The sequence below is a fragment of the Halichondria panicea genome, chromosome 6 (assembly GCF_963675165.1).
Source record: "Halichondria panicea chromosome 6, odHalPani1.1, whole genome shotgun sequence".
Classification (NCBI taxonomy): domain Eukaryota; kingdom Metazoa; phylum Porifera; class Demospongiae; order Suberitida; family Halichondriidae; genus Halichondria; species Halichondria panicea.
In genome coordinates, this window is record NC_087382.1 from 6,105,507 (window position 1) to 6,133,449 (window position 27,943).

At 39.8% G+C, this 27,943-nt stretch overlaps 3 protein-coding genes across 3 annotated transcripts; 2 read left to right on the forward strand and 1 right to left on the reverse strand.

Annotated features, from left to right (window-relative positions):
- The first annotated feature begins 225 nt into the window (after nucleotides 1-225).
- LOC135336765 (uncharacterized) lies at nucleotides 226-9,637 on the forward strand. Its single transcript, XM_064532617.1, has 16 exons — nucleotides 226-356; nucleotides 840-938; nucleotides 1,278-1,376; nucleotides 1,710-1,808; nucleotides 4,812-4,910; nucleotides 5,268-5,354; nucleotides 6,323-6,372; nucleotides 6,425-6,477; nucleotides 6,591-7,082; nucleotides 7,277-7,389; nucleotides 7,519-7,683; nucleotides 7,845-8,057; nucleotides 8,248-8,357; nucleotides 8,410-8,612; nucleotides 8,666-8,776; nucleotides 9,220-9,637. Exons 1-16 carry the CDS (start codon nucleotides 267-269, stop codon nucleotides 9,513-9,515), a joined length of 2,379 nt encoding a protein of 792 aa, XP_064388687.1. The 5' UTR covers nucleotides 226-266; the 3' UTR covers nucleotides 9,516-9,637.
- A 4,960-nt stretch (nucleotides 9,638-14,597) lies between these two features.
- LOC135336780 (gamma-crystallin-4-like) lies at nucleotides 14,598-16,015 on the reverse strand. Its single transcript, XM_064532636.1, has 2 exons — nucleotides 15,680-16,015; nucleotides 14,598-15,286 (listed from the first exon to the last, which is right to left on the reverse strand). The coding sequence occupies exons 1-2, from the start codon at nucleotides 15,874-15,876 to the stop codon at nucleotides 14,899-14,901; spliced, it is 585 nt and encodes a 194-aa protein (XP_064388706.1). The 5' UTR covers nucleotides 15,877-16,015; the 3' UTR covers nucleotides 14,598-14,898.
- A 3,421-nt stretch (nucleotides 16,016-19,436) lies between these two features.
- Nucleotides 19,437-21,554, forward strand: LOC135337247 (beta/gamma crystallin domain-containing protein 1-like). Its single transcript, XM_064533141.1, has 4 exons — nucleotides 19,437-19,619; nucleotides 19,697-19,896; nucleotides 20,041-20,544; nucleotides 20,774-21,554. The coding sequence occupies exons 1-4, from the start codon at nucleotides 19,437-19,439 to the stop codon at nucleotides 21,291-21,293; spliced, it is 1,407 nt and encodes a 468-aa protein (XP_064389211.1). The 3' UTR covers nucleotides 21,294-21,554.
- The last annotated feature ends 6,389 nt before the right edge of the window (nucleotides 21,555-27,943 follow it).

Sequence of the window (27,943 nt, forward strand, 5' to 3'; positions counted from 1 at the left end):
GTCCCTGTGATTCTGCATGCAGCGCAAAAATGTTTGATAGTCATGATATCAATTTAATTATATCATGTGAAATATCTAGTAGCTTTATGTTATGTAGCTTTGACACAACATAGAATTAGGGAACCTTGCAAAGCAGAGTTCTAATGTGTAAGTGCTGAATCAGCAATGAGCCCCACCCACCCCTATGCAATGAGCCACACCCACACGTATTGTTAGCTATATAAAGCAGTTCACCGCATGCCAGTTTCTGTGAACATTTTAATTCAATGGACATTCACGGTGCTGCCAGAGATGGTGACTTGAGTGCTATTCGAGATGGCATCAGGATGGGAAAGAGTGTCAATAGTGTGAACAGAGTAAGCTGGTTTTTGATTGTGTATTGTACAGCCTATAGCTAGCTAGCTAGACTGCATGAGCTATTTATCGGATCCATACCACAGAATAACTGATGTGGACCCATATCCCATCCAGTCAACTTATTTATAGAAACCAGTAGCTAAAGTCTGTATTTGTGTTGAGGTTGACCTTCATAATAATTATTGTCGTCATAGGTCTACTTCACTAAAAGTTTCATATAACACCCTTGTTAAAACACGCTTCTATCTATATGCTGTAGAGCTGATAAGCTCCAACCAGCTAAAATTTAGCATTTTCCATGTAGAAGTCTCAGGCATACTTGTCCACCACATAAAGCATAAATGAAGCCAAATTGACCACATAACTTCCGGGGCCAAACTCAACACAAGTAGACTTTAGTAATGTAGTGTGTACTTCCTTTTCATAGATTCAAAGTTTAATAGACTATTAAACTGGCATTGTTCATGCTCTCACTCTTGTAGGATGGGTGTACTCCACTATGGCGAGCAGCCTATGGTGGTCATACTGACTGTGTCAGAGAACTGCTCTCATTGGGAGCAAATGTGGACCTGATTAACAGGGTGACGGATATAGTTACTGTATTGTACATGTATTTTTAATATTCCACTACGTATGTTTGGGGACGTACAGTTAGTAATAGTATTGAATCAAGTCTCATTTCTTAAGAGTCAGTTTACATGTAATGGGTGAATTCATAACATGTACGTAATAGCAGCATAGATAGAAGAGGAAGAGAGATGGTAAACCCTCGACTAACATCCGCTTTACCCGCGGTTTGATCGAGAAGTATATTGAATGTTTTTGTTAGTATACATGGATTGCTTCATTTCTTTACTGTAAGGATATACAAGTAGTCTCATCCACATACCAGTGACTGTACACTAGTTAACATGTTTCAGGATGGGGATACTCCATTATCAGTGGCAGCATGGAGTGGTCATCATCATGTTGTCAGAGAGCTGCTTTCATCAAGAGCTGTGGTTGATCTAGATAACAAGGTGAATATCTGATACTACATGTAAACTGGTGCATGTGCAGCATACTTACGACATGCATGCATTGCGATGGAAATTAGTTTTGAGTGGTCCATAATAATTATGCAATCCCTAAAACGCTAACAGCTGGTGTGACTGTCTTAGCCAGCAATCATAATAATTATGATACCAGTTTTTTTTTGCGTTGAAGCATTTAATTTACCCTAACACTCTCTCTCTCTCTCTCTCTCTCTCTCTCTCTCTCTCTCTCTCTCTCTCTCTCTCTCTCTCTCTCTCTCTCTCTCTCTCTCTCTCTCTCTCTCTCTCTCTCTCTCTCTCTCTCTCTCTCTCTTGTAGTATGGATGTACACCACTTTGGAGGGCAGCCAGTGAAGGTCACACAGACTGTGTGAGAGAGTTGCTCTCATCAGGAGCCATGGTGGACCTGGCTGACGAGGTGAGAGATGTGGAACCATAGATACATTACCGTATCAATCAGTCATTTGCATTGAGAATGGTCCAGATGGTCTAGGAAGAATTATTAACCTAGTATTCATGTACACATGCATAGCATTATATCATAGCCAACTGTGTGGCCACATTTAAGGCTATGATATTTCCAGTACACAAGGTTAATATCAATATCACCAGGAGTACATGAATAGGAGTAAGCAACTACTATACAGCCCATACAAACGTGTTGTTATCTCACTGTGTCATGCCACGTCATACTACATGTGTAAAACGCCCACAACTCAAGTGGCCTACAACCACAATCAAAACAGTGTGGTTAATTACATACATTGTGCAAGCACACTTGGTAGAGTAGGTCCAGGTGGCTAGCTCTTGCACAAAATGAAGAAAAGCAAAGAAACATGAATACAGCAATTAAAGCAACTGTGATAGAAGTTGCCAAAAGCGTGAATAAAATAATCTAGCATTGGTGAAAAATTAACTGATGAAGTAGAGAAGCTACCACAACTAGAGATGTACCCTGAGAGAAAACAGGTTTTTAATAATTATAATCTCTAAGAAACAGGATGATGGCTTGGTGAAGCTTGCAGACTGCCTGCATGTGCAATCAATACAAACAATTTTACATCAAGTGTAAAGGCAAAGATGCATACTTAAATTTTCAAATTCAGTGGTACGATTTCCTACGTTGCATTGCATCTGGGGTAGAAATAAAGCTCTCAAAAGACTCACAAGTAATCAACTCAGACTATGAAGAAACTCCTACTTTTAGTGCTTGGGCATCCCTTGTTACTGCTGTGTCTCTCAAGGTTGACGTTGTTTTCCTCAGACACACAACTTGCAATATTCCATGACATTGCAAGTAAGAGATGGAGCAACTTTAGCAGCTTGTCACACCTCTAGTTTAGTTCTCTCTATACACGGTAACCTGGCACCACACACAATGCTAACTGCTTTGCATTGCATCAAACATGTTATTCAGCAAAGATTAGTTACGCCAATTCCGTCTTTTTCTAAGGTTAAGCATTCTCTAGATGATATTAGCTGAGTAGATCTAGATCTATGCTATTCTCTAAGTCTTGTATATAGTTTCAGCCTAGCCTGCACATGCACTTCACTCTTGTTGACAATTTCTACATGTAAGTGAGCCTACCATGCAGCCATACATGGTCATGTGTACACAAAGTAACCACAGTTTACACTACTACATGTGTTTGTGACGTAGTGAGGGGTGTACATAGTAGTTGCTTACTCCTATTCATGTACTCCTGATATCACGTCACCCCAGGATGTGGTTGGGAGGTGATATCGATGTCACCTATAGCCAATAAACCTAAAGTACACGTTGCAAACATAATGGCTTTAGTGGTCAACAACAAAGAGGTTGTCTGGCTAATTATGCTAAACAACAATATAAAAAAACCAACATAATCGTCAACATTCCTTAAAGTACAGAGTTTCTATAGTAGATTTAGCACTATTTACAGAGTAAAAACTGCAGGCTTCGCTATAGCTAAGCTCATCGCACTCTGATCTTGTACACAGCAACTACTTTTGACGTCATTGTACCCCGGCTATATTACATCATGCCCTTGAGCTGTATGCAGTAATAAATTTGGTCCTCTTTTATTGACCCTGACTATTCTCCTCTGGGGTGATATTGATATTATTCAGGAAGTGTCAAGGGACCCAGGAAGTGCATAAATCAGCCACAATGTACAGAAATCTGGATCACTGTGACTTTTAAAAAACAAAATTACATCATCGATTAGCTTGCAGTATAGTAAATTTAGCACTATACTGCAGCTGGCTTCACTATAATAATTTGAAACGCTCTGAAGTCATGCATAGACATATAGGAAGTAGCTTTGACTTCATTGTAACCATGCATATTATGGAGTCGTTAGTGCATGTCTTTTTTTGGTTACAGCAACCCATGTTATATGGCAGGCCCTCGTATACGACTTGTTGTATTACATATATCCAATGGTAATAATGTAGTGGCACAGTATAGGTTGGTAGGGTGTACATGTAACCTTTCATGCACATTTATAATTATGCTACCGTGCTTCTCATAAATATAGGATGTACAAGTATACATGTACGTATATACTTTGTATAGAAACTGAGCTTACTCGATTTATAATTATCTTGATTTAAGCGGATGCTTAACTGCAGGTTTTTTGTACTCGAATTTAAGTGCTTTTCCAATTATAATAATGCAAAAATCAGCTAGCTCTCGGTGGCATAGCCAGGATTTTGGGAAGGGCAGGGCTCAAATCGGTTCAGCAGAGCCAGAGCAGGCGCTGAATAACATGAACTTTTACCTAAAAAAAAAGTCATCACTTTTCCTCAGTATAAGCATGCATATTTCCATTGAATCTAGTAACTATGCATGCAGAATAGATTGACAGATACAGTTATTCAAGCTGAGTTGGAGTTGATGGAGCACAAAAGGGGGGGGCTCTAGCTCCGTCAGCCCCCCTCTGCCTACACAATTGGCTCTAGCTCCGTCAGCCCCCCTCTGCCTACACAATTGGCTCTAGCTTGTAGAGACTCTGGCTAGCTTGTACAGTGCATGGTTTAGCAATAAAGCCAATGGATACACTGTCAAAAAATGACTCGCTACAAGAGTACATTATCAGTACTATAGCCTTGGTCCCCACGCCCACTTTCTCTCATTGTTAATTGCTTGGTCGAGAAAACCTTTTCTTCTCCGAAGTCTGTGGAGGAGGCACATAATTATTAATTATTGTGATTGTACCTGTCCCAGTATCATACCCCCCGCTATTAGTATTAGTCCATGTATATACTTAATAATGACTGTTGTGTTCAGACATGTTCTCTTCGATGCGGTTGGAGCAGTGCATGAATGTAACAAACTCTATGCACATGCCGTTTTACCCACTATACGTATTCCAACCACACTGTGTTGAGATCTTGTACAAACATTTATAATGTGTGTTAACTGCCTTCACTTTTGCAGAATGGGGTCACGCCACTAATGAGGGCAGCATACTGGGGCGATGAAAACATTGCAAGAAAGTTACTCTCATCCGGGGCTTCAGTTCATTGGACTAATGAAGTGAGCACGTATATATGTGAGCAGACTCAAGACGGTAGCAAGCGGTACGGCTGGTCCGGCTTTGTAGTTAGCTATATGGTATAATGGTCGTCAATAAATTATTGAAACAACATAATGGTCCAAGCAATGCATGGTCGTCACTCTTGAAAGGGAGCATTGCCATACACGCATGAAGTTATAGTCATTCTGCAGTGGTTGGTCTGCCAATTGGTCACGCCTCCATATTCAGGCTCACACGAATAATTAGCCAAGACTAAAAGGATATTCCATTAAATGTGTTACCAGTATTGCTTTGTCAGCAAATAAATGTCATACGTCTTTACTTATATATAATTATCGCTCCCTTTATCCTCACAGAAAGGGGAGACTGCTCTAATGATAGCCAAGGGATCACGCTATTTGAATTCTGAGACAATCAAGCTTCTAGAGGAAGCTGAATCACATGTGAGTCTGTGCCATGCATGCACACACTGACTATGGATGTTTTACTTTTAGAAGTGTATTGCAGAAATAATATACACTATGTTTCCTAGCTCCTACCGTCTTTCTTCGAATTACAGTACCACTCGAATAGTAGAACCATGCAACAATGCAAACTTTTGGTTTGCTTCACCATTATTTTAAGAACCAACCGCTGTCAAAATGTAGACCATTTCCAGATTCTAATTAAGTTTTTGGTGCAGTAATTAGAACAAAGACGGTACTAGGGTTATAATCACTTTTATAGACTCAGCTATATATGTATATAACTGCTTTGTCTAAGCTCCCTGTGCATGCAAGAAGACCATTACACATCTGTGCAGTACGTACGTGTAATCATAGATAGAGTAGAAGAGGGATTGGAAACGGAAGTGATTCACGTGATGTTTTACAATGAAGTTTACGTAGTGGCTCTGGGACCATTCGTGTATCTCCTCATAACTCCCGCAAAATCCCGGGAAACTTATTGTGTCCAAAGCATACATCTCAGAGCTACCCCTATTACTGAATCACATGCCCCCTGATAGTAGGTATATCAATTGGAAACAAAGAAAATATAATCTCGAAGTAGCTAGAGGTACACAGAGCGCTTTTTCATGCTTGTGTTCCTATAGTACCTTTGATATAGCTAAGGCTTTGTAACTAAATAGTGTCCTGTGTCCCAAATGGCCTCAAGTATTAGAGAAAGTTGATGCTTAGCAGCAGAACTGCTCATGAACTTCTTACAGAGAGCAAAACAATTCTCATGAATTATTCATGTTTAGCCCTCGTGTTAAAAAGTAAGCCTCGATTAAAACCGCGGATATACACGGATGGTACTTCGAGGGTACTTCCGTTTCCAATCCCTCTTCTACTCTATCTATGGTGTAATGTACACCTATAGCTGTACAGTTCTTTCATCCCCCTCCCCCCATGCACACACACATCCGCAGTCTGTTCGGGTCCTCCCCAGAAACTGGATTGTTGTCACTGACACAGAAACGTGAGTTATTGCACGGTTGAGTTGCTAGCTTTATGAACGTGATCAACTTTAGAAAGAGGCCTATCTACCAGAATAAGACCAGAACAGTGGGTACACCACCTGGATGTAAGTTTGTGCTTTGATCGATCTGCATGTTGTATCCAGCTCGTAGTTCTGTGCGGTCGTCAAGGCAGTAATTGCACGTCGTCATTATGTGTGTTTACCTCCTGCATGTGTAGATCCCCTTCACCAAACCTTTGAACATCCTGGTGTCACTTTCTATGACAAGCCTCAAAAGAAGGAATTCACTTCCAGTGGTGGACACACCGACTTTGACAACGGAGTTGAAGTGGCTGTTCCAGCTAATGCTGTCCCACCAGGTACCTCTGTGTGCATTAAGGTCCAACCCAGCCTTGCCCCCAATGATGTTTTTGTGATGCCTGAAGGCATTCAGTCTGCAAGCCCATCCTACTTCATCTCTGGTGAAGGTCTAAACGGAGAGGTGACCCTAAGCATGGAGCATCATGTACGAGTGTCCACCCAAGAAGAATCTGATGACCTCATATTTCTCCAAGCTGACTCATCTCCCAAGAGATCTAGCTCAAAAAGTGTCTATGAGTATCAAGAAGTACCACAGGGCCGGTCAGAATTCACTCCAGGAGGGAACAAGGGGACACTAACGATGGTCACACGACTGAAGAAGTTCTTCAAAATTGGCCAGAAAAAGAGAGGTTAGGTTAATTAATAACTGAGTCATGTTTTGTGTACCCACCCCAAAAACACCCATACGCACACACAACTCAAATAGCTGCTGATCCAACATGATTTTAGCGCAAATCCAAAAGTGTTATAATAATAGTGCATTTACATTACATACCCCCAAATATCCATGTGCACTCGACTAACTTGATCCACATGTATGCAGGCGCAACTAACAGTAACCTCTACACTGTCAGAGTTTACCGGTCTCCTCCACACACAACTGGGGACAGAATGGCTCTTGTCATTGTCAGCTTCTTCCATCGACTTTTCCTTGATGTACGTACACTTCAATATACACATTCTGTACTTTTGGCTAGTTTATTTAGTTACGTCATGCCCTCGTGCCTGAATAATAACCTATATACTTATTATTTACATGCAGTCACTCTTGTTTCCCACATGCAGTTCTTACAGACGTTTGAGGCTGACGTCCTTCCCCAAGAATATCCGCACTTATCAACTTGCCCTGCTCACCGGACCATCAAACAACCTCTCTGTTTTGTCGAAGTTGATGCAGTACTGGAACTTGTCTGTGACCCAACCTGGAGGAGTGTGCCTGACCAGAGAATGGCGAGTGCTTTGAATATACGCAGTTAGTGATTTACCGAATGTTTGATGAGTTGCTTTGAATGTAAAAGTGTTTTACGTATTTGAGCAAAGCCACATTATCATATATCATATCTTCATTTTTTCTCCTGAGGCACTTTATATACTTTTTGTCATTTTTTCAGATCTCCCGAGATGAAGTGGACCTGCCAGTGATTGGTCAGTTCTCACCAGAGGAGCTTCACTGCTACCCACCCAGGATAGTGTGTCGGTTCTTCGCTGAGCAAGGAGCTGTCTCCACCACATGCACTCTCTCACTGCATGGCTTTGACAAACCAGTGAGAGTGGATATGGCATTGCTCGCTCCTCAGAGATCAGTGGACACTAGACAACTGAAGGTTTGAAGCTCTATGAATGTTAGATACACTGACTTTACATGTACGTGAGACTGTATATTACCATGGCTCAGTAAAATACAGTATGTTGCTTACTTGACCTATGACTGTACTGTATGTACTGCATGTACATGTATGTGTGATGGTGTACAACCTCATTCACTTACAATGCATGCATGTATACGATCGTTAGGAAGCTACTGAAGGACTGAGGAGAACAGTTAGTGAGATAACCACCTCACAGCTTGGCTCTACTGTGGAGAGCGTACTGTCACTAATGCAGACTATGACAAACGCACTTCAGTGAGCTATTTTAATGGTCACACTGTAGAATTTACAATATCTCCCACCTCAGTTCATCTTCTCTGAGTGATCTGGCTGCCCACACTGACTCCATACGGGCAGAGATAGCGTCTGTCGTTGTAGTAACCAGGAGAGTTGTCGAGGAGTGCACAGTACAGAGCATCAGTGAGAACATTGCAGCCGGTCTCTCTAAGGTGGAGACTTTATCTCACCAGCTTTGTCTAGTGGCCAAGGTCAAACTCAAACACTGTCAAGGTGAGAATGTGTGTCCACAATATTAAATGTTACGAGCTTCCTCTCATTCTCAGACCAATCAGAGGAGACAGCTGCTCTTGCTGACCTAGTAGAGAATGGAGCTAATCTGTTGAGAAGTGTGGACTGTCTACTCACGGACATCCACACACTCAGTGGATTTAGTGGTGAGTGCATGTACATTGTCAGCTGTGTAATTAGTATTGAAAGGTGCATGTACCTATAATTATACGATCGGATGTACCTATATAATTATTGTGTGCGCATACATGCAGTCATTATAGTTAATCCTTAACACCATATTGCCTATTATTATGTGTACTGTAAGTCATGTATTGAGTCTGTTAGTCTGCATGCTACTATATATCATTCTTGTACATGTAACATTGTGTTTATAATAATAATTATGGCCGTTAGACAAAGTAGATATATAAAAAGCATGATTATAGCTATTTAGTAAGTATATACACACTCTTATAGCTAAAAAAAAAAAGTGCACTTCTCCCTATTGTGCACCATGCACAAGCCATCTTGTACCAAGTCTATACCGACCAACTAAAATTTTGCTCACATTAAATTTATTGTGTGGGTATATACCACTCTCCTACAGGTAACGCTGGGTATAGTGTGCTGGTGAGGTTCAGTGACAAGATAGTACAATCTATCTCAGAGGATCCGAAGGCCTTGGCCCTCCACCTCCTGTCAGCTGGGCTTATCACTGTGTCCATTCTTGAGAAAACCAACGAGTATGTGAATGAGACCAAGAGAGAAAAGGCCACCAGATTGTACACTACCCTGCTGGGTGTGGTCAAAAACCACCCCCACAAGTACCACAAGTTTGTCTCCACTCTCAGACTCAACCCACTACACATTGACTTGGTTAGAGAATTAGACAAAACTATATAGTTACTAACTCAACATGTGCATGAATGTACGTGCGTATTTTTACTTTGGCCATAGTTTTGATATGCATCGGCTTTTTCTCTGATTTTTGTGGCTTTTATATGTTGATATTTTTGTTGCTCCAACATTATGTTGTAAATAATAGAACTGACCATCTTTACCTAATTATGCACCAAACCAAAGACCCCTGCATGTATAGAGCTATACTCTGAAGAATGACATTCTCTTGTAAAACTGTTCAAGTCGCCAAATTAGAGCATCTGAAGATCAAGGAGGGCAAGGCGAGGACGGGACTGGCCCGTGGGAGTTTGTCAACCACCCTAGTGCGACCTTACGAGGACAGTATCTATAGTGTACACGTACGTACATAGATATTATGCTATAATTATTGTTACTCATGCGCGAGGGCTGTACTGTACATAATATTATGCTGCATGTACACACTAGTTTTATAGTAATTTTGTAAATGGACAGGTGTCTCTGTGTGGTATACCTTTCATTTTTTCATAGGGACTGAAGTAATTTTATTCAAATTGTGGACTTAAGCTTGTATAGTTATGTTTAATTCAGTGTCCCTTATTCGGAGATTTCTTATCGGAGTTTAATATTAATTATGATGTTAAATTGTTACTGTGTATGTAATTTATGTGAGTACATTGCACAGATCCAGTTCACCCTGCGCTAATATTAATTATGCCCAATTGACCACAAATTTAAGGTGAACATCTGAAAACTCTCTGGTAACAATTCATGTTTTGTATAGTGCATGCAGACACTATAAATTAAAGTACATGATGTCTTGTCACTCTTGTGTTATGTATAATACTAAAGCATGCAGTGATTGTCATTCACCACTCTCTCACAGTGGCTATACATTTACCTGAGGTTGTGTCTTGAGCTAATTCAGAAACTGGAACACCCTAAACTGAAGGTGAGTCCATACAAATTACCGTATATAGATCGTATGTTAATTTTAAGCGCATGCTCAACTGCAAGTGTTTGTATTCAGGTTTATACGCATTTCCAAGGAAATTAGTGAAATTTTAGAAGTAGTTCAGCTAGCTAGCTAACTCATACAGTGTATGGTAGCTATAATTATAGCTACTGGAAAGACTCTTCGGGCACACTCTGTTGTTGAAAGATTGTAAGACTTAATTGGATGAGGTGGACTGACCATTTTTGTTCCGGTTTCTGGTAAAATATAGATGTAATTAGGGTTTCCTGCTGCCTATAGCTCGCTCACTTTCCAACACAGCTAGCTAGCGAGTCATTACTCGTCACAGGGACATCCGGTTACTAGGTGCATATATATATAAGGCTCAAAAATGACTGTATGCATTTGATGAAGTAATACTTATTCTAGCCTATAGAGGTTGCACTTTCATTATAGGTCAAACTGAAAGATTAAGCGTAGTTGAAATATATATAAAGACAGAACCATTGGGGCAACCCAACTTGATTAGTAAAACCAGGAGTGTATGAAGAGGAGTACCGTATAGCGGGTATATTTCGAGGGTATAAATTTTCGCTTATGGACCATTATAAAGGATTTCGCGGACTTTATTTTCGTGGTCTGAGTTCCAGCCTTTTGGCGCATGCGCACATCAACATGCAGCTGTACCTCCACACCGTTAGCCTCGAATCCATAATACTGAACACGCCTACTATTCATAAATTTTCGTGGGTATAAATTTCGCGGTACAGGCTCAATCCGCGAAAACCGCGAAAATTTATACCCTCGAAATATACCCGCTATACGGTATCCAATTGTAGCAGTTGTAGTGTAAACCAGGTTTCGGTACAAGTATGTCATACCACGTCACTATCAGATTCTTAAGTGGGTGCGTATAGCCTCCTTCGCAGCCTCTCCTTTTTCTGTTCTTTGTCACACAGGTCAATAAGATAAAATACGGTAAAAATTGGAGGAACAAAGAAAGAAAGAACGAATCGTCCAAGAAAAAGGGAGAGCCTGCCTCGCTAAGTCGCGTGACGGTGGCACAGTGAAAATGAGCGTGGGCTTTCAGTATATGGGCGGAGCCTGACAGGCAACAAAGCCATAGGATGCCTACGCATTGCAGACTCACTTAATTAAGCTGTAGCCAGAATCAAGTCTGGAGATATATACATAGACGAGGGCTTACCTAGCATAGTAAAGACTAAAGATCTATCCTTAAGGCTTGAGATTAATTGAGCAGTAGCCTAGATACAGTGTATATTTGTGAGAATAAGGTTGTGACCTCATGAGTACTGACAGACTAAACCCTTGGAGTAGCTGACTGACATACTAATTGTGTGCATGAGACAGTTTCCACAGGGGCACGAGCACAATGTCGAATGTTCACTTAGTTCAATACCAGGAGTACATGAATGCACTCCTGTCAATACATGTAATAGATCGATAGGGTCCAGTCAATTCCATAGTCGTGCAATCCTATTGAAGTACTTTTAGAGGTTCTGCTCTTTTGGGGAACTTTCTGGCAGTAGAACCAGCTCTAGTGGATGCGGAAATAATACCTGCAGGTAAGCACTCAGGTCTACATTGTCTGGTAAATATTTGAGACACTCGACTAGGAGTGTTAATCGAACGTGAGGTCTTGAAGCTCAAACAATAGAGACAGTGGGAGCATATTGAGTTTGATAAGGTGAGTCTTGTAGTCTGTAGTTTAGCTGTAGTTTTGCTGTAATTATCCGAGGATGAAATTGGTTGCCCTTGCCCTTCTAGTTTGGATAGTGTGATTTTACCAGGGCAATCTATAGCTTCTTCTTAATTTATATGACTTCAGTTGGACTAAAACATTCCTTCTGAAGGGATCTGTAGGATTTTTGGCATGTCAGAAGTATTGCTGTGAGTTGTCCAGGATCTGGGATAGGTTTCTTCTTTGCCCAGGTCCTTTTTAACAAGGGCTATTATCAGATACAGTAGTACTCTAGCCTTTCATGATTCATTTTGCAAAGCTAAAAGTCTACATAGTCTACTGTTCTGCATGTAGCTTCACACACTGCTTTGCCTCTAGTTCCTGGTAAATACGCTCCAAGTACTGTGTCACAGTGTGTGGGAGGACAGATATTGCGGTTTACTCTTGCCCACACTCAATTAAATTTGGCTACGTCAGTAGCAGATCACCAGACTTAGCGGGGCAGGCTCTCCTTTTTCTTATAGACGGTTTGTTCTTTTTTTCTTTGTTCCTCCAATTTTTACCTGTGTGACAAAGAACAGAAAAAGGAGAGGCTGCGAAGGAGGAGGCTAGGGTGCGTAGGTGTAGTGGTTAATTATAATATCAGCATACACACGTGTGGTTTGTACCTCCAGCCCACATTTAATTTTATTCATGGTTAACAGTTTACACAACTACAATTGTTAGTGACAAATTCAGTCCGAGATGTAGAATGGAATGTGCGTGGGAGTCGCATACTCCTCTTCATACACTCATGTATGTATATATAGCTAGCAATCAGTGGTATATAATTATACTCACCTGTTTGGTTACAATTTAGAATTTAGAGCACCACTGTACCTACACAGCAAAATGACTTCGACATGACTGATGTGAGCTATACTTATACATACATAATTATACTTGCATAGCCGTTATAGCATAATACTTATCATGCACTTTACAGCCTACGCATTAGCCTGAGATAATGAGAACCTAATATCTATAGTGTCGTATAAATTTAAATTCCTACAATGATCGGGTTCTATTCATGCATTTCAGTTGTATAAACTGACAGTTGTGGATTCCAAAGACCATGCACATTATACTTTGTACTAGCTTATAGCTCACACGATAATACTGTTCCATTGATTTTGTTAAGTGCACGGGGAGCTGGAGTTTACACTAATTAGTGCATGTGGTTCGGGAGTTAAGTCATGATCAGCATGGGGAGATATTTTTAGGGGCGGGGGTGCTGCACACTAACCCTAACCCTAACCCTAACCCTAACCTTATACAACACGTCCGTAACTATTCATTTGTGTTCAAGCTCTGCACCACAACACTCGAGCTCAGAGTTTTTCTGATGAAGCGTCTGCCTGGTGAGAACCACCTCCTCCTTCTTCAGCTGCAAGTAGTCCTAAAAAATGCATTTCATTAAGACAAGCACATTATTCATTTTTTGTGAACCCATAATTGGTTTCCGATAATAACATCCTTCAAATAATTGTTTGGTAATTTATCATAATTATAGCGGGTGTATGGTGTCATTTGTGTCAAACACCATGTGTAAAAACTGCATGTTAAAGGTACATGAAAATGCTCTTCACTACGGTCTCCCGATTTACTGAATTGGGCTTATAGCTTTACTAAATCGGTTTTTCGATTTATTGCGCTGTTTGTGACATTTATGTGCCACACAGTTTAGTGCAGTTTGTGATGCTTTAAAGCGTCAACAGCGCAGGTAAAGGGTTAAGGCTGTGCAGTAAAACACAGCGTGAGGACATTGTAAACCTGGACACCAATCTAAACTTAGAATGACCTCGCAATAGCCACGCCCATTTATTGGCTTCATTTCCGGTTGTTTCTGTTTAGTGCCGTTCCTGTTTAGTGGTCCTATATACACACGTGTCGTACCTCCTCTGGGTACAAACCAGAGGAGGTACGACATGTAGAAGCAATTAGGCTTGATTAATTAAAACACTTGACTAGCCGACTCAGCATTAAAAAACCTAGGCCTACACGTGAACAGAATGTAATTAAAGTCGGTTCAATCCAGCCTAATTGCTCCTCATGTCGTACCTCCTCTGGGTAAAAACATAAACTCGCAAGCCGCTCATGCACTGTTGCACGGCAACAGTGAGCGGCTTGCGAGTCTATATAGCTAGTACAAACACAGCACTATTGCAGAGCCAGGAGACTGGAGTATATAGAATACACAGAACGACAGGCAGACAGATGGACTACTACTATAGGGGAGTTCTGAAAGCATTGTGTGGGGCGAGCCTTTATAATTAATAGCGAAGTTGTCTATTAAACGTAGTGAGAGGTAACATGAGTAATGTTGAAAACTAAAGGATAATGTGCCTCGATCTGCTCTCTTTATTATGACTTGGTTGCTAAAAAATTATTTTCACCATAATTAAATTTCTACAAATTATTATTTTTCTTGGAATTCATAAATTTTACAGCAACAATTATCATATAACACATGCAAAGCAACGTTGTTCAGACAAATTCATGCCCACTATAATTATATACCGGATAAGCTAATCTAATACATTATAACGTTCTCGACAATGTGTATCTGCATGTTCTCTTCAGGCAGTTACTGTCGGCCTCATTGAGAAAATGATATCGTTTCCCAGATTACTATTGATGTAGCCAATGTCGTACTTTCCCACTTTCAGAGTGAGGCTTTTCCCTTCGTAGTTGACTTTATCATACACTAATCATTCGCCAAAGGTGACCTCAATAGAAGAAACAATGTTATTGAAATCTAGCGGAATAAAGCTCGAAATATCTTCGTACAACTTCAGGCTTTTCCCTTTGAAACTGCCAGCATCGTACAGGATTATCTCAGCAGGTCTAGCAGAGGAAATTACGTCACTTCCAATTTTCTCCGAGATAAATCCGAAGTCGTACTTCCCAACTCCCAGAGTGAGCCTGTACCCTTCGTAGTTGACGGACTCATAGACAGTCCACACACCACTCTCAACCTCAATGGAGGAGGCTTTGTTGTCGAAGCCGAGAGGAGTGAAGTTAGGGGTAGCTTTAGAAAGAGGAAGAACTTTCCCCTGAAAATAGCCAGTGTCGTACAAGATAAGTTTAGGTATCTTTCTGCAAGGGAAGAGGGAATCATAATTACAATGGATTTATGTGAGAACAGTACATGCACATGCACAATGCCTAATAATACTTAAACTTCCATCTCACTATCTCTATACCTTCACTACACACGGCATTGTACATCTACTGCTAGTATACATGTATATATAGTCAAGGTGTCATACAGGGGGGAAGGGGGATATCCCCCCCTAGCTCCAATTCCCCCCCCCCTTTCAATTATGACTGAGTGTCCATACCTGGGCATTGAAATAACAGTTGACCTTTTTTTAGCAACATTTTCTGATTACTTTTCTCATTTCCCCCCTCTACTTCAAAATCCTGTATGACACCCTGATAGTACTATTTAAACATTACAGCATGATTACGTATTAGTATAGTGCTCACCTCAGTCCCACGGAAGAGATGACATCGTTTCCAAGAGTCTTGGTGATGTAGTGAAAGTCGTACTTTCCGACATTCAGATCGAGTCTTGCTCCTTGGTAATCGCAGTGCGTGTACACTGACCATTCACCAAAGGTGACCTTAATAGAGGAGACAATAATTATTGTTAAAACCCAATGAAATAAGGCTCTGAGCATCATACAACTTCAGAGTTTTCCCTTTGAAACCAGCAGCATCATACAGGGTTATCTCAGCAGGTCTAGCAGAGGATATGACATTACTTCTAATTCTCTCCGAGATAAAGCTGAAATCGTACTTTCCAACTCCCAGAGTGAGCCTGTACCCTTCGTAGTTGACGGACTCGTATATAGTCCACACACCACTCTTGACTTCAATGGAGGAGGCTTTATTGTCGAAGCCGAGAGGAATTAAGTTGGAGGCAGTTTTGGTGAGGGAAAGGGTTTTTCCTTGGAATTGGCGTGCGTTGTACAGGATAAGTGTGGGCATTTTTCTGTAAGGGGAAGAGGAATATTCACAAAAACAATAAAAAGTGTACTTTAACATGCCACATTCTTTTAGATATAATTATGGTTTTTACTACTGTTTTCAAACAGTGTTCTCATGGCAATAATTATGTTCACCTCAGTCCCATGGAAGAGATGACATCTTTCCCCAGATTCTTGGTGATGTAGTTTATGTCGTACTTTCCAACATTCAGATCGAGTCTTGCTCCTTGGTAGTCGACGTGATTGTACACTGACCATTGACCAAAGGTGACCTCAATAGAGGAGACACAGTTGTTTAAATCTAGCGGAATCAAGCTCTGAGTATCATCGTACAACTTCAGGACTTTTCCCTTGAAACCGCCAGCATCATACAGGATTATCTGAAGCCGAGAGGAAAGAAGTTGGAGGTGCTTCGGTAAGGGGAAGGGTTCTTCCCTGAAATTGGGTCGCCTCGTACAGGATAAGTTTATAGGCATCATGCATTCTGCAAGAGAAAAAGGGAATTACACTATAGTAATTATTGAACACAAAATTAATTATCAATTCGCGAACAGTCGGAACAATTTAGCTCTAATTGAATGCATAAAATAAATATTATAATAAGAAGAATAATGCTTGGAATGATCATTAAACTTATACTCACATATTGAAGCTTGACAGAGATTAAGCGATTGTTAATTTGTTCCTTGATGATATTTCAGAGCAACTGTCTGAGTTGGCCTAACTGCATGTTCTCTTTTATACTGCTCAACTTAATTTGTTGCATAATCTCATAATTATAATTATTGCTGCATAATTATTATTATTTGTTCCAGGAAGCAAAATATTTTGATTAATCCCATATAGTGTAGAAGAGAAAATGATATCATATAAGACTAAGGTCCATATAGAGTGTTGTATCCTGTGTAGTCTAATTATAAGTATAGTTAAGATACTTTGATCTAACTGTGGTGGATTCATATAGTTGCAATTGTATCCTCAATTCCTGTAAAGTCTAATTATTAGTCTAGAAGATGCTTTGATGAATCTATTACTGTACTGGTGGATTCATAAGTGTTGTATCCTCTATAGTCTATATAGGATGCTTTGATGAATCTGCATTATGCCAGCATGTGTAGAAAGAACTGATTAGAATGATATCATGTATTATGACTGGATCTAAGTGCATTCATTATTAATTGTTTGATAGTGTGTAAAGGAAATTATACTTTTTTTTTACTTACAGACACTAAAAACTAGGCTTGAAGTAGTCTGCAAGAGAAGTTTGGATAAATCCAATTAGTGACCTTAATTAGCCAAGGTCAAGTGGTTACAGCCTCCTCTGGACTAAGAGTCCCAGTGGGGAGCTGTGAATGATAGTAATAACATTTCTCGCTGGGTCTAGAGGCGAAACACGGATCAACTTTTGGCATTGCACAGAAGTGATTGTGCGCACGTGCTCCGTTTCCCATTCCTCTCCCTTCTTAATCTTATATATGATTCCAGTATAATAGCCAACAGTTATAGCTAAAATCATTATAGGTGTTTACAGAGTCACATGTTAATTGTTGCATGCAGGCCGGGAAGATTGGACTATATATACAAGACATTGCACAAAAGAAATCCAGGTTTAAGTCGAGAAGGTGCAATGTCATAAATTAAAACATTATGTGGACTTATGAATTCTCCATTGCCTCCCCCCCCCCCCCAGATAAGGGAGTTGGCTGTTAGAACTTGACACTTATACTTATTCTGTTTACTAATTAGTTGGGCAATTTTTGTTATAGGAATGTATAATTCGCTCTTAATTATTTCCTGTATGAATTGTTCTTTTGTGTAGAGCTGAGGCCATTGTCTCCTACAATAGACCTTTGTTTTTTTGTGAAGGCCCTATACTTGTATTTAACAGTATAGCTGCATGTCCTCAGTTTTTTTATTGCGATTTGCAAATCACAATTGTTAATGTGTTTATTGAACAACATCATCATAATTATACTCTCTATAATTGTATACACCACACACAAACGTTTTAATCAGTCATATAATTATAATGTCTATAAAAATGGTTTAGGGCTATCATATAGTAGTAGCTTCGTTCCCAGTTCTCAAAATCGAACACTACAGTAACAGTAGACTCTCGTTAATCCGGTGAATAGCGAGGTGGTTGTATTTCAGGAAATAGCTACGGTAACCTTACCTCGAATCTAATGACTAATTTGCAGTTCTTGTCTCGAGGATAATGAAGGATAATGAATAATGAATCATTCTGCTCTCTATTTAAGTGTAATCTGCCAAACCACACCCAAAACGTCGTATCCAGCCGTAATAAATGAAAACCTAGTTTGGGGCAGCCAGCACTGGCCAGTATACGGAATAACAAGTGGCTGTACATCAGGGTGAGTTTTGTGCAGTAAACATCTATAGCTAGCAATCCTTGCCTATATATCGAGGTGCACGTGGCCGTATACTTCAGAGAGCCGGAATAGCGAGTGTCTACTATATACTAAAGAGGCTGTCATAATATTTATAATAGTATAGCCACTTATGACTCTGCATGATGATTGGGACAACAGTCACAACATTGTCCAGGGTGATCTAACTACAAATGTATTAAAGAACTAATCAAAAAGACTAATTTCCTTTACACACCATCAAACAAGTGAATGCACTTAGATTCAGTCATAATACATGATATCATTCTAATCAGTTCTTTCTACACATGCTGGCATAATGCAGATTCATCAAAGCATCCTATAATATAGACTATCAAAGCATCTTCTAGACTAATAATTAGACTTTACAGGAATTGAGGATACAATTGCAACTATATGAATCCACCACAGTTAGATCAAAGTATCTTAACTACACTTATAATTAGACTACACAGGATACAACACTCTATGGACCTTAGTCTTATATAATATCATTTTCTAATTAGTTCTTCTACACCACTTGGGATTAATCAAAATATTTTGCTTCCATAATAATTATGCAGCAAATTAAAGTTGAGCAGTATAAAAAAGAACAGTTAGGCCAACTCAGACAGTTGCTCTGAAATATCATCAAGAAACAAATTAACAGTCGCTTAATCTCTGTCAAGCTTCAATGTGAGTATAAGTTTAATGATCATTCCAAGCATTATTATTGTTATTATTATAATCATTATTGCATGACATGTATTCAATTATAGAGCTAAATTGTTTTGACTGTTCGCAAATTGATAATTCGTGTTCAATAATTACTATAGTGTAATTCCCTTTTTCTCTTGCAGAGTGATGCCTAAACTTATCCTGTACGAGGCGACCCAATTCCAGGGAAAAACCCTTCCCCTTACCGAAGCTACCTCCAACTTTTTTCCTCTCGGCTTCAACAATAAATCCTCCTCCATTGAGGTCAAGAGTGGTGTGTGGACTATCTACGAGGCTGTCAACTACGAAGGGAGCAGCCTCACTCTAAGGGTGGGAAAGTATGACCTGGAGTACATCGTTAACAACCTAGGAAGTGACATAATTTCCTCTGCGGGAAAGTCCTGAAGTTGTACGATGATACTCAGAGCTTGATTCCGCTCGATTTAAACAACTGTGTCTCCTCTATTGAGGTGACCTTTGGTCAATGGTCAGTGTACAATCACGTCGACTACCAAGGAGCAAGACTCGATCTGAATGTCGGAAAGTACGACATTGACTACATCACCAAGAATCTGGGAAATGATGTCATCTCTTCCGTGAGACTGAGGTGAACATAATTATTGCAATGAGCACAATATACTTTCAATTGTATCTGTTTGAAACAGTAGTAAAAACCATAATTATATCTAAAAGAATGTGGCATGTTAAAGTACTTTTATTGTTTTTGTGAATATACCTCTTCCCCTTACAGAAAAATGCCCACACTTATCCTATACGACGCACGCCAATTCCAAGGAAAAACCCTTTCCCTCACCAAAGCTGCCTCCAACTTAATTCCTCTCGGCTTCGACAACAAAGCCTCCTCCATTGAAGTCAAGAGTGGTGTGTGGACTATATATGAGTCCGTCAACTACGAAGGGTACAGGCTCACTCTGGGAGTTGGAAAGTACGATTTCAACTTTATCGCGGAGACAATTGGAAGTAATGTCATATCCTCTGCTAGACCTGCTGAGATAACCCTGTACGATGCTGCCGGTTTCAAAGGTAAAACTCTGAAGTTGTACGATGCTCAGAGCCTTATTTCGTTGGGTTTTAACAATATTATCTCCTCTATTGAGGTCACCTTTGGTGAATGGTCAGTGTACACGCATTGCGACTACCAAGGAGCAAGACTCGATCTGAATGTCGGAAAGTACGACATTGACTACATCACCAAGACTCTTGGAAACGATGTCATCTCTTCTGTGGGACTGAGGTGAGCACTATATTTTCAATGCTAATACATGATTAGTAATTAAATTAAAAGGCATACTGTAATGTTTAAATAGTACTGTATACATGCATGTATACTAGCAGTAGATGTACAATGCCGTGTGTAGCACTGAAGAGAAGTGAGACGGAAGTTTAAGTATTTATTAGGCATCGTGTGCATGTACTGTTCTCACATAAATCCATTGTAACTATGATTCCCTCTTCCCTTGCAGAAAGATACCTAAACTTATCTTGTACGACACTGGCTATTTTCAGGGGAAAGTTCTTCCTCTTTCTAAAGCTACCCCTAACTTCACTCCTCTCGGCTTCGACAACAAAGCCTCCTCCATTGAGGTTGAGAGTGGTGTGTGGACTGTCTACGAGTCCGTCAACTACGAAGGGTATAGGCTCACTCTGGGAGTTGGGAAGTACGACTTCGGATTTATCTTGGAGAAAATTGGAAGTGACGTAATTTCCTCTGCTAGACCTGCTGAGATAATCCTGTACGATGCTACCAGTTTCAAAGGGAAAAGCCTGAAGTTGTACGAAGATATTCCAAGCTTTACTCTGCTAGATTTTAATGACGTTGTTTCTTCTATTGAGGTCACCTTTGGCGAATGGTCAGTGTACGATAAGGTCAACTACGAAGGGAAAAGCCTCACTCTGAAAGTGGGAAAGTACGACATTGACTACATCAATAGTAATCTGGGAAACGATGTCATTTCCTCAATGAGGCCGACAATAACTGCTTGAAGAGAATATGCAGATACACATTGTCGAGAACATTATAATGTATTAGATTAGCTACCCCGGTATATAATTATAGTGGGCATGAGAAATTGTCTAAACAATAATTATGTTGCTTTGCATGTGTTACATAATAATTGTTGCTGTAAAATTTATGAAATAATAATTTGTAGAAATGATAATTATAGTAAAACTAATAAGTATTAATTTTTTAGCAACCAAGTCATAATAAAGAGAGCAGATCGAGGCACACTATCCTTTAGTTTTCAACATTACTCATGTTACCTCTCACTATACATTTATTATACAACTTCGCTATTAAAGGCTTACCCCACACAATGCTTTCAGAACTCCCCTATAGTAGTAGTCTGTCCGTCTGTCGTTCTGTGTATTCTATATACTCTAGTCCCCTGGCTCTGCGATAGTGCTGTGTTTGTACTAGCTATAGACTCGCAAGCCGCTCACTGTTGCCGTGCAACAGTGACAGCTTGTGAGTCTATGTTTGTACCCAGAGGAGGTACGACATGAGGAGCAATTAGGCTCGATTGAACACTTTAATTACATTTCGTTTACGTGTAGGCCTAGGTTTTTTAATGCTGAGTCAGCTAGTCAAGTGTTTTAATTAATCAAGCTGCCCAACCTCTGGTTTGTACCCAGAGGAGGTACGACACATGTGTATAGGACCACTAAACAGAAACAATCGGAAATAAAGCCAATAAAAATCGGTGTGACTATATTGCGAGGTCATTCTAAGTTTAGATTAGTGTCCAGATTTACAATGTCCTCACGCTATGTTTTACTGCTGCCTTAACTCTTTACCCTTTGTTGTTGACGCTTTAAAGCATCACAAACAGTGCCCTAAACTGCGCCGCACATAAATGTCACAAACAGCGCAATAAATCGAAAAATCGATTAGTATAAAGCTATAAGCCCAATTCAGTAAATCGGGAGACCGTAGTGAAGAGCAGTTTTTATAATTACACATGGTGTTTTGACACAAATGACACCATACACCCGCTATAATTAGTACAATCCAAACAATTATTTGAAAGATTTTATTATCGGAAACCGATTGGGGATTCACAAAAAATGAATGATGTGCTTGTCTTAATGAAATGCATTTTTTAGGACTACTTGCAGCTGAAGGAAGGAGGAGGTGGTTCTCACCAGGCAGACACTTCATCAGAAAAACTCTGAGCTCGAGTGTTGTGGTGCAGAGCTTGAACACAAATGAATAGTTATGGACGGTGTTGTATAGGGTTAAGGTTAGGGTTAGGGTTAGGGTTAAAGGGATTAGTGTGCAGCACCCCCCCTAAAAATATCTCCCCATGCTGATCATCAATTAGTGTAAACTCCAGCTCCCCGTGCACTTAACAAAATCAGTATTATCGTGTGAGCTTAAGCTATAGTACAAAGCATATGCATGGTCTTTGGAATCCACAACTGTCAGTAATCTGTTTGAAATGCATGAACAGAATCCGATCATTGTAGGAATTTAAATTTATACGTCACTATAGATATTAGGTTCTCATTATCTCAGGCTAATGCGTAGGCTAATGTGTAGACTGTAAAGTGCATGATAAGTATTATGCTATAACGGCTATGCAAGTATAATTATGTATAATTATATAGATCTAAGTAGCTCACATCAGTCATGTCGAAGTCATTTTGCTGTGTAGGTACAGTGGTGCTCTAAATTCTAAATTGTAACCAAACAGGTGAGTATAATTATATATACCACTGATTGCTAGCTATATATACATACAGGAGTGTATGAAGAGGAGTATGCGACTCCCACCACATTCCATTCTACATCTCGGACTGAATTCGTCACTAACACTTGTACAGTGGTTTGCAGAACAGTTGTCATACTCAGATAGGCAGTAGGCGGTGGCTACACCATATTCATTAAAGGTTTTACAGCTCAACATACAGTTCATGGGGAAAAACTTTTTTAAAGGGGCTGTCATGATTGATCATGAGTAAAAGGTCTATACATGTGTGAAAAGACCACAAAACCACAACACACTTAAGAGCCACCGCCTACTGCCTATCTGAGTATGACAACTGTTCTGCAAACCACTGTAGTTGTGTAAACTGTTAGCCATGAATAAAATTAAATGTGGGCTGGAGGTACAAACCACAACGTGTGTATGCTGATATCATAATTAACCTAGAGTACTACTGTATCTGATAATTAGCCCTTGTTAAAAAGGACCTGGGCAAAGAAGAAACCTATCCCAGATCCTGGACAACTCACAGCAATACTTCTGACATGCCAAAAATCCTACAGATCCCTTCAGAAGGAATGTTTTAGTCCAAGTCATATAAATTAAGAAGAAGAAGCTATAGATTGCCCTGGTAAAATCACACTATCCAAACTAGAAGGGCAAGGACAACCAATTTCATCCTCGGATAATTACAGCAGAACTACAGCAAAACTACAGACTACAAGACTCGCCTTATCAAACTCAATATGCTCCCACTATCTCTATTGTTTGAGCTTCAAGACCTCACGTTCGATTAACGTTCCTAGTCGAGTGTCTTAAATATCTACCAGACAATGTAGACCTGAATGCTTACCTGCAGGTATTATTTCCGCATCCACTAGAGCTAGTTCTACTGTCAGAAATTTCCCCAAAAGAGCAGAACCTCTAAAAGTACTACAATAGGATTGCACGACTATGGAATTGACTGGACCCTATCGATCTATACAATCTATTACATGTATTGACAGGAGTGCACTCATGCACTCTTAGTATATATAAGTGAACATTCGACATTGTGCTCGTGCCCCTGTGGAAACTGTCTCATGCACACAATTAGTATGTCAGTCAGCTACTCCAGGGGTTTAGTCTGTCAGTACTCATGAGGTCACAACCTTATTCTCACAAATACACTGTATATCTAGACTACTGCTCGATTAATAATAATAATAACTCAAGCCTCAGGGATAGATCTTTAGTCTTTACTATGCTAGGTAAGCCCTCGTCTATGTATATATCTCCAGACTTGATTCTGGCTACAGCTTAATTAAGTGAGTCTGCAATGCGTAGGCATCGTATGGCTTTGTTGCCTGTCAGGATCCGCCCATATTACTGAAAGCCCATGCTCATTTTCACTGTGCCACCGTCACGCGACTTAGCGAGGCAGGCTCTCCTTTTTCTTGGACGGTTCGTTCTTTCTTTCTTTGTTCCTCCAATTGTTACCATAATTATTTTATCTTATTGACCTGTGTGACAAAGAACAGAAGCTGCGAAGGAGGCTATACGCACCCACTTAAGAATCTGATAGTGACGTGGTATGACATACTTGTACCGAAACCTGGTTTACACTACAACTGCTACAGTTGGTCTTCATACACTCCTGGTTTTACTAATCAAGTTGGTGCGACGACACAATTAACTTGCCCCAATGGTTCTGTCTTTATATATATTAATTTCAACTACGCTTAATCTTTCAGTTTGACCTATAATGAAAGTGCAAGCTCTATAGGCTAGATAAAATAAGTATTACTTCATCAAACGCATGCAGTCATTTTTGAACCTTATATATTATATGCACCTAGTAACCGGATGTCCCTGTGACGAGTAATTAATGACTCGCTAGCTAGGTGCATTGGAAAGTGAGCGAGCTATAGGCAAGCAGGCAACCCTAATTACATCTATATTTACCAGAAACCGGAACAAAAATGGTCAGTCCACCTCATCCAATTAAGTATCACAATCTTTCAACAACAGAGTGTGCCCGAAGAGTCTTTCCAGTAGCTATAATTATAGCTACCATACACTGTATAAGTTAGCTAGCTAGCTGAACTACTTCTAAAATTTCACTAATTTCCTTGGAAATGCATATAAACTTGAATACAAACACTTGTAGTTGAGCATGCGCTTAAAATTAAGATACGATCTATACGGTAATTTGTATGGACTCACCTTCAGTTTAGGGTGTTCCAGTTTCTGAATTAACTCAAGACACAACCTCAGGTAAATGTATAGCCACTGTGAGAGTGTGGTGAATGACAATCACTGCATGCTTTAGCATTATACATAACACAAGAGTGACAAGAAATCATGTACTTTAACATGAATTGTTACCAGAGAGTTTTCAGACGTTCACCTTAAATTTGTGGTCAATTGGGCATTAGCAGCAGGGTGAACTGGATCTGTGCGCAATGTATACGTACTCATATAAATTACATAGGAAACACAGTAACAACATCATAATACTCCGATAAGAAGTCTCCGAATAAGGGACACTGAATTAAACATAACTACAAGCAGACACGGCTTCAAATTGAATAAAATTACTTTAGTCCCTATGAAAAAATGAAAGGTAAGGTAGATACCTGTATTATGAGTCAGGGGGTATTATGGGTCTCTTTGATAAAATGCTTCCAAAGTTTCAGTATATTCTTTAAATTTTTAATTAAAAAAGATAACCTGATTTTCATAATCACCATAATTATCTTAATTGTATTATGGCGTAAATTTACATTTTTCCAACGATTATCTCCAGAGAAATTTATAATTAAGCTTAGGTGTGACTCATTATACCAACATTTACTTATACCACACAGAGACATCCGTCCATTTATAAAAAAAAAACAAGCTGATGCATATAAGACACAGCATAAGACAAAATTTAAACCAATTTTGATGGACTGCGCTACATTTACAAATAACATATGATAATTGTGTATAATTATATATCAGTCATCTTCCTGTTTGAATTTTTTAAATTATAATTATGAGTCAGCAAGGTCTCAGCGGACAGGTATGCACCCACAATTTATCCAATCTCCCACGCACGCACGCACACACACACACACACACGCAAACACAAAATAAGGCATTTAATCCTGGGGAGGTGGTTCAGATTGTCAGAAGCAGTACATGTTTGTGGGTGTTCCTGAGTACAGTGGAGTTCAAAACCATAATTATTATAGGGGTAAGCCTAAACTTGCACCAAGCAAGAGTACTGAGCTCTCTTACACTTTATTATAGGTGTGTGTACAAAACAGCCCCTCAACAAAGGCCACCTCTGTATAATGGCCAAACATTGCTCCCCAAAGGTGTCTGTTTAGAAGGGTTCCACTGGCTATAGGTATACTGAACTGCTATTTGACACGCACACACGCACACGCACACACACACACACACACACACGCACACACACGCACACACGCACACACACGCACATACACGCACATGCACACACACACACACACACCATAGATACTGTACACTCTGTGGATATGAAACACTTCCGCCCACTACGTAAAGTCCTGAAACACTCATTGCAACAGATGACACGGACGGAGTATCCGAGATTCTGTATATACCGTGTAGATAATACTGCGTGGATACAATAATAACAGTAACTACGGGTGAGTGATTCGATAACTGATTCTGACAGAAACTCCCAGCCCAAGTTCTTCCAGTGATAACTGATTTTCTGTGCAGGGAGAGCCAAGAGAGGTGCTCATGAATGAAAGTGCATGGAGATGCAGAAATCATATGGAAACCTGACTGATCTAGATCTAGCTACATGTACATGCACTGCTGACTTTAATTTGCACATGCATGCAGTGGTACCCAAGTCCCCAGAGGAAGCTTTGAGCGAAGATGGTGTTGTAGGATTTTTCTTCACATGTCTGTCTAGCGTATAATATTAAAGTATATGATGAAGCGATAATCCAAAAATCACCAAATGGTCAGGTGTTGGTGGTGTTGGTCCAAGTTCTTCCAGTGCTACTGATTCTCAGAACAAACACCTTTAATACATAGCTATGTATCACTTTATAACTGAACACTGGAGCTTTGTATGTTCAGTTTAGCACCATCACTGCATGGTGAGAGGGAAGCACTGGTATGTCACAAAGCTCTAGATCCTCTATTAACTTCCTAAACTACGAGAAAGATTTTCTCGCCTGTATGATAACAATTAACTGAGGGTTTGTGATGACATTGTATATAGCACAGCATGTATATGCACAGGAAATTATATAGGCAGACATCCGTACATGGAGATAGACTTAGAAAATGGACTCCCTTCCACTTCTTCTGGTGATATGGCATTACCTAAAATGTGTATATGTTTTAATAATTTACTCCGTCCCCTGTACAATCATGTATGCATTCTCATCATACATTACATTTGTATAAACATTTTCACTATAAAGAGACACACTTTCCTGAAATACTAAAATACTTAATGAGGGTTCAAACACATTCTCCTGGTATAAGGACATCTATAATATTATTGAATAACCACATCAGTTAAGTGATGGAGCTTTTTGTTGGCAAGATCGCCTAACGAAAAGATGAGTACCGTTAAACACCTAAATTTGACTTATCACTCTGCTTGCTGCTAGCCTTATGTATTTCCTTAAGTGCATGCTGAACACATTCTCCTGGTACTTCACTTCATAGACTAACAGGAAAGCAAGGAGAGATGCTCCAACCACAAACCCAACCAAATATCGCCTAACCACAAAGTTATCACCTAGTAAGTTACAGGCAAAAATGCATGAGCTCCAAAAGGCTATATCCACTAATAATGCAGGCTCAATATACATGCTCCATGATAGACTTACCTCCCACCTACGAATAGCCCTCTCCTCAACTGAAGGCACAAGTGTGCAGTTGTGCAAG

Bases quoted from the DNA above. Each gene is read 5' to 3' on its own strand.
- LOC135336765 (XM_064532617.1), top strand. From the start codon at position 267: ATGGACATTCACGGTGCTGCCAGAGATGGTGACTTGAGTGCTATTCGA. The intron at 939-1,277 runs GTGACGGATATA...AACATGTTTCAG, and splicing joins ATGTGGACCTGATTAACAGG to GATGGGGATACTCCATTATC. The intron at 5,355-6,322 runs GTGAGTCTGTGC...ACACATCCGCAG, and splicing joins TAGAGGAAGCTGAATCACAT to TCTGTTCGGGTCCTCCCCAG.
- LOC135336780 (XM_064532636.1), bottom strand. From the start codon at position 15,876: ATGATGCTCAGAGCCTTATTTCATTGGGTTTTAACAATAATTATTGTC. The intron at 15,287-15,679 runs GTGAGCACTATA...CTTCCCTTGCAG, and splicing joins ATCTCTTCCGTGGGACTGAG to AAAGATACCTAAACTTATCT.
- LOC135337247 (XM_064533141.1), top strand. From the start codon at position 19,437: ATGCCTAAACTTATCCTGTACGAGGCGACCCAATTCCAGGGAAAAACC. The intron at 19,897-20,040 runs GTGAACATAATT...TTCCCCTTACAG, and splicing joins ATCTCTTCCGTGAGACTGAG to AAAAATGCCCACACTTATCC. The intron at 20,545-20,773 runs GTGAGCACTATA...CTTCCCTTGCAG, and splicing joins ATCTCTTCTGTGGGACTGAG to AAAGATACCTAAACTTATCT.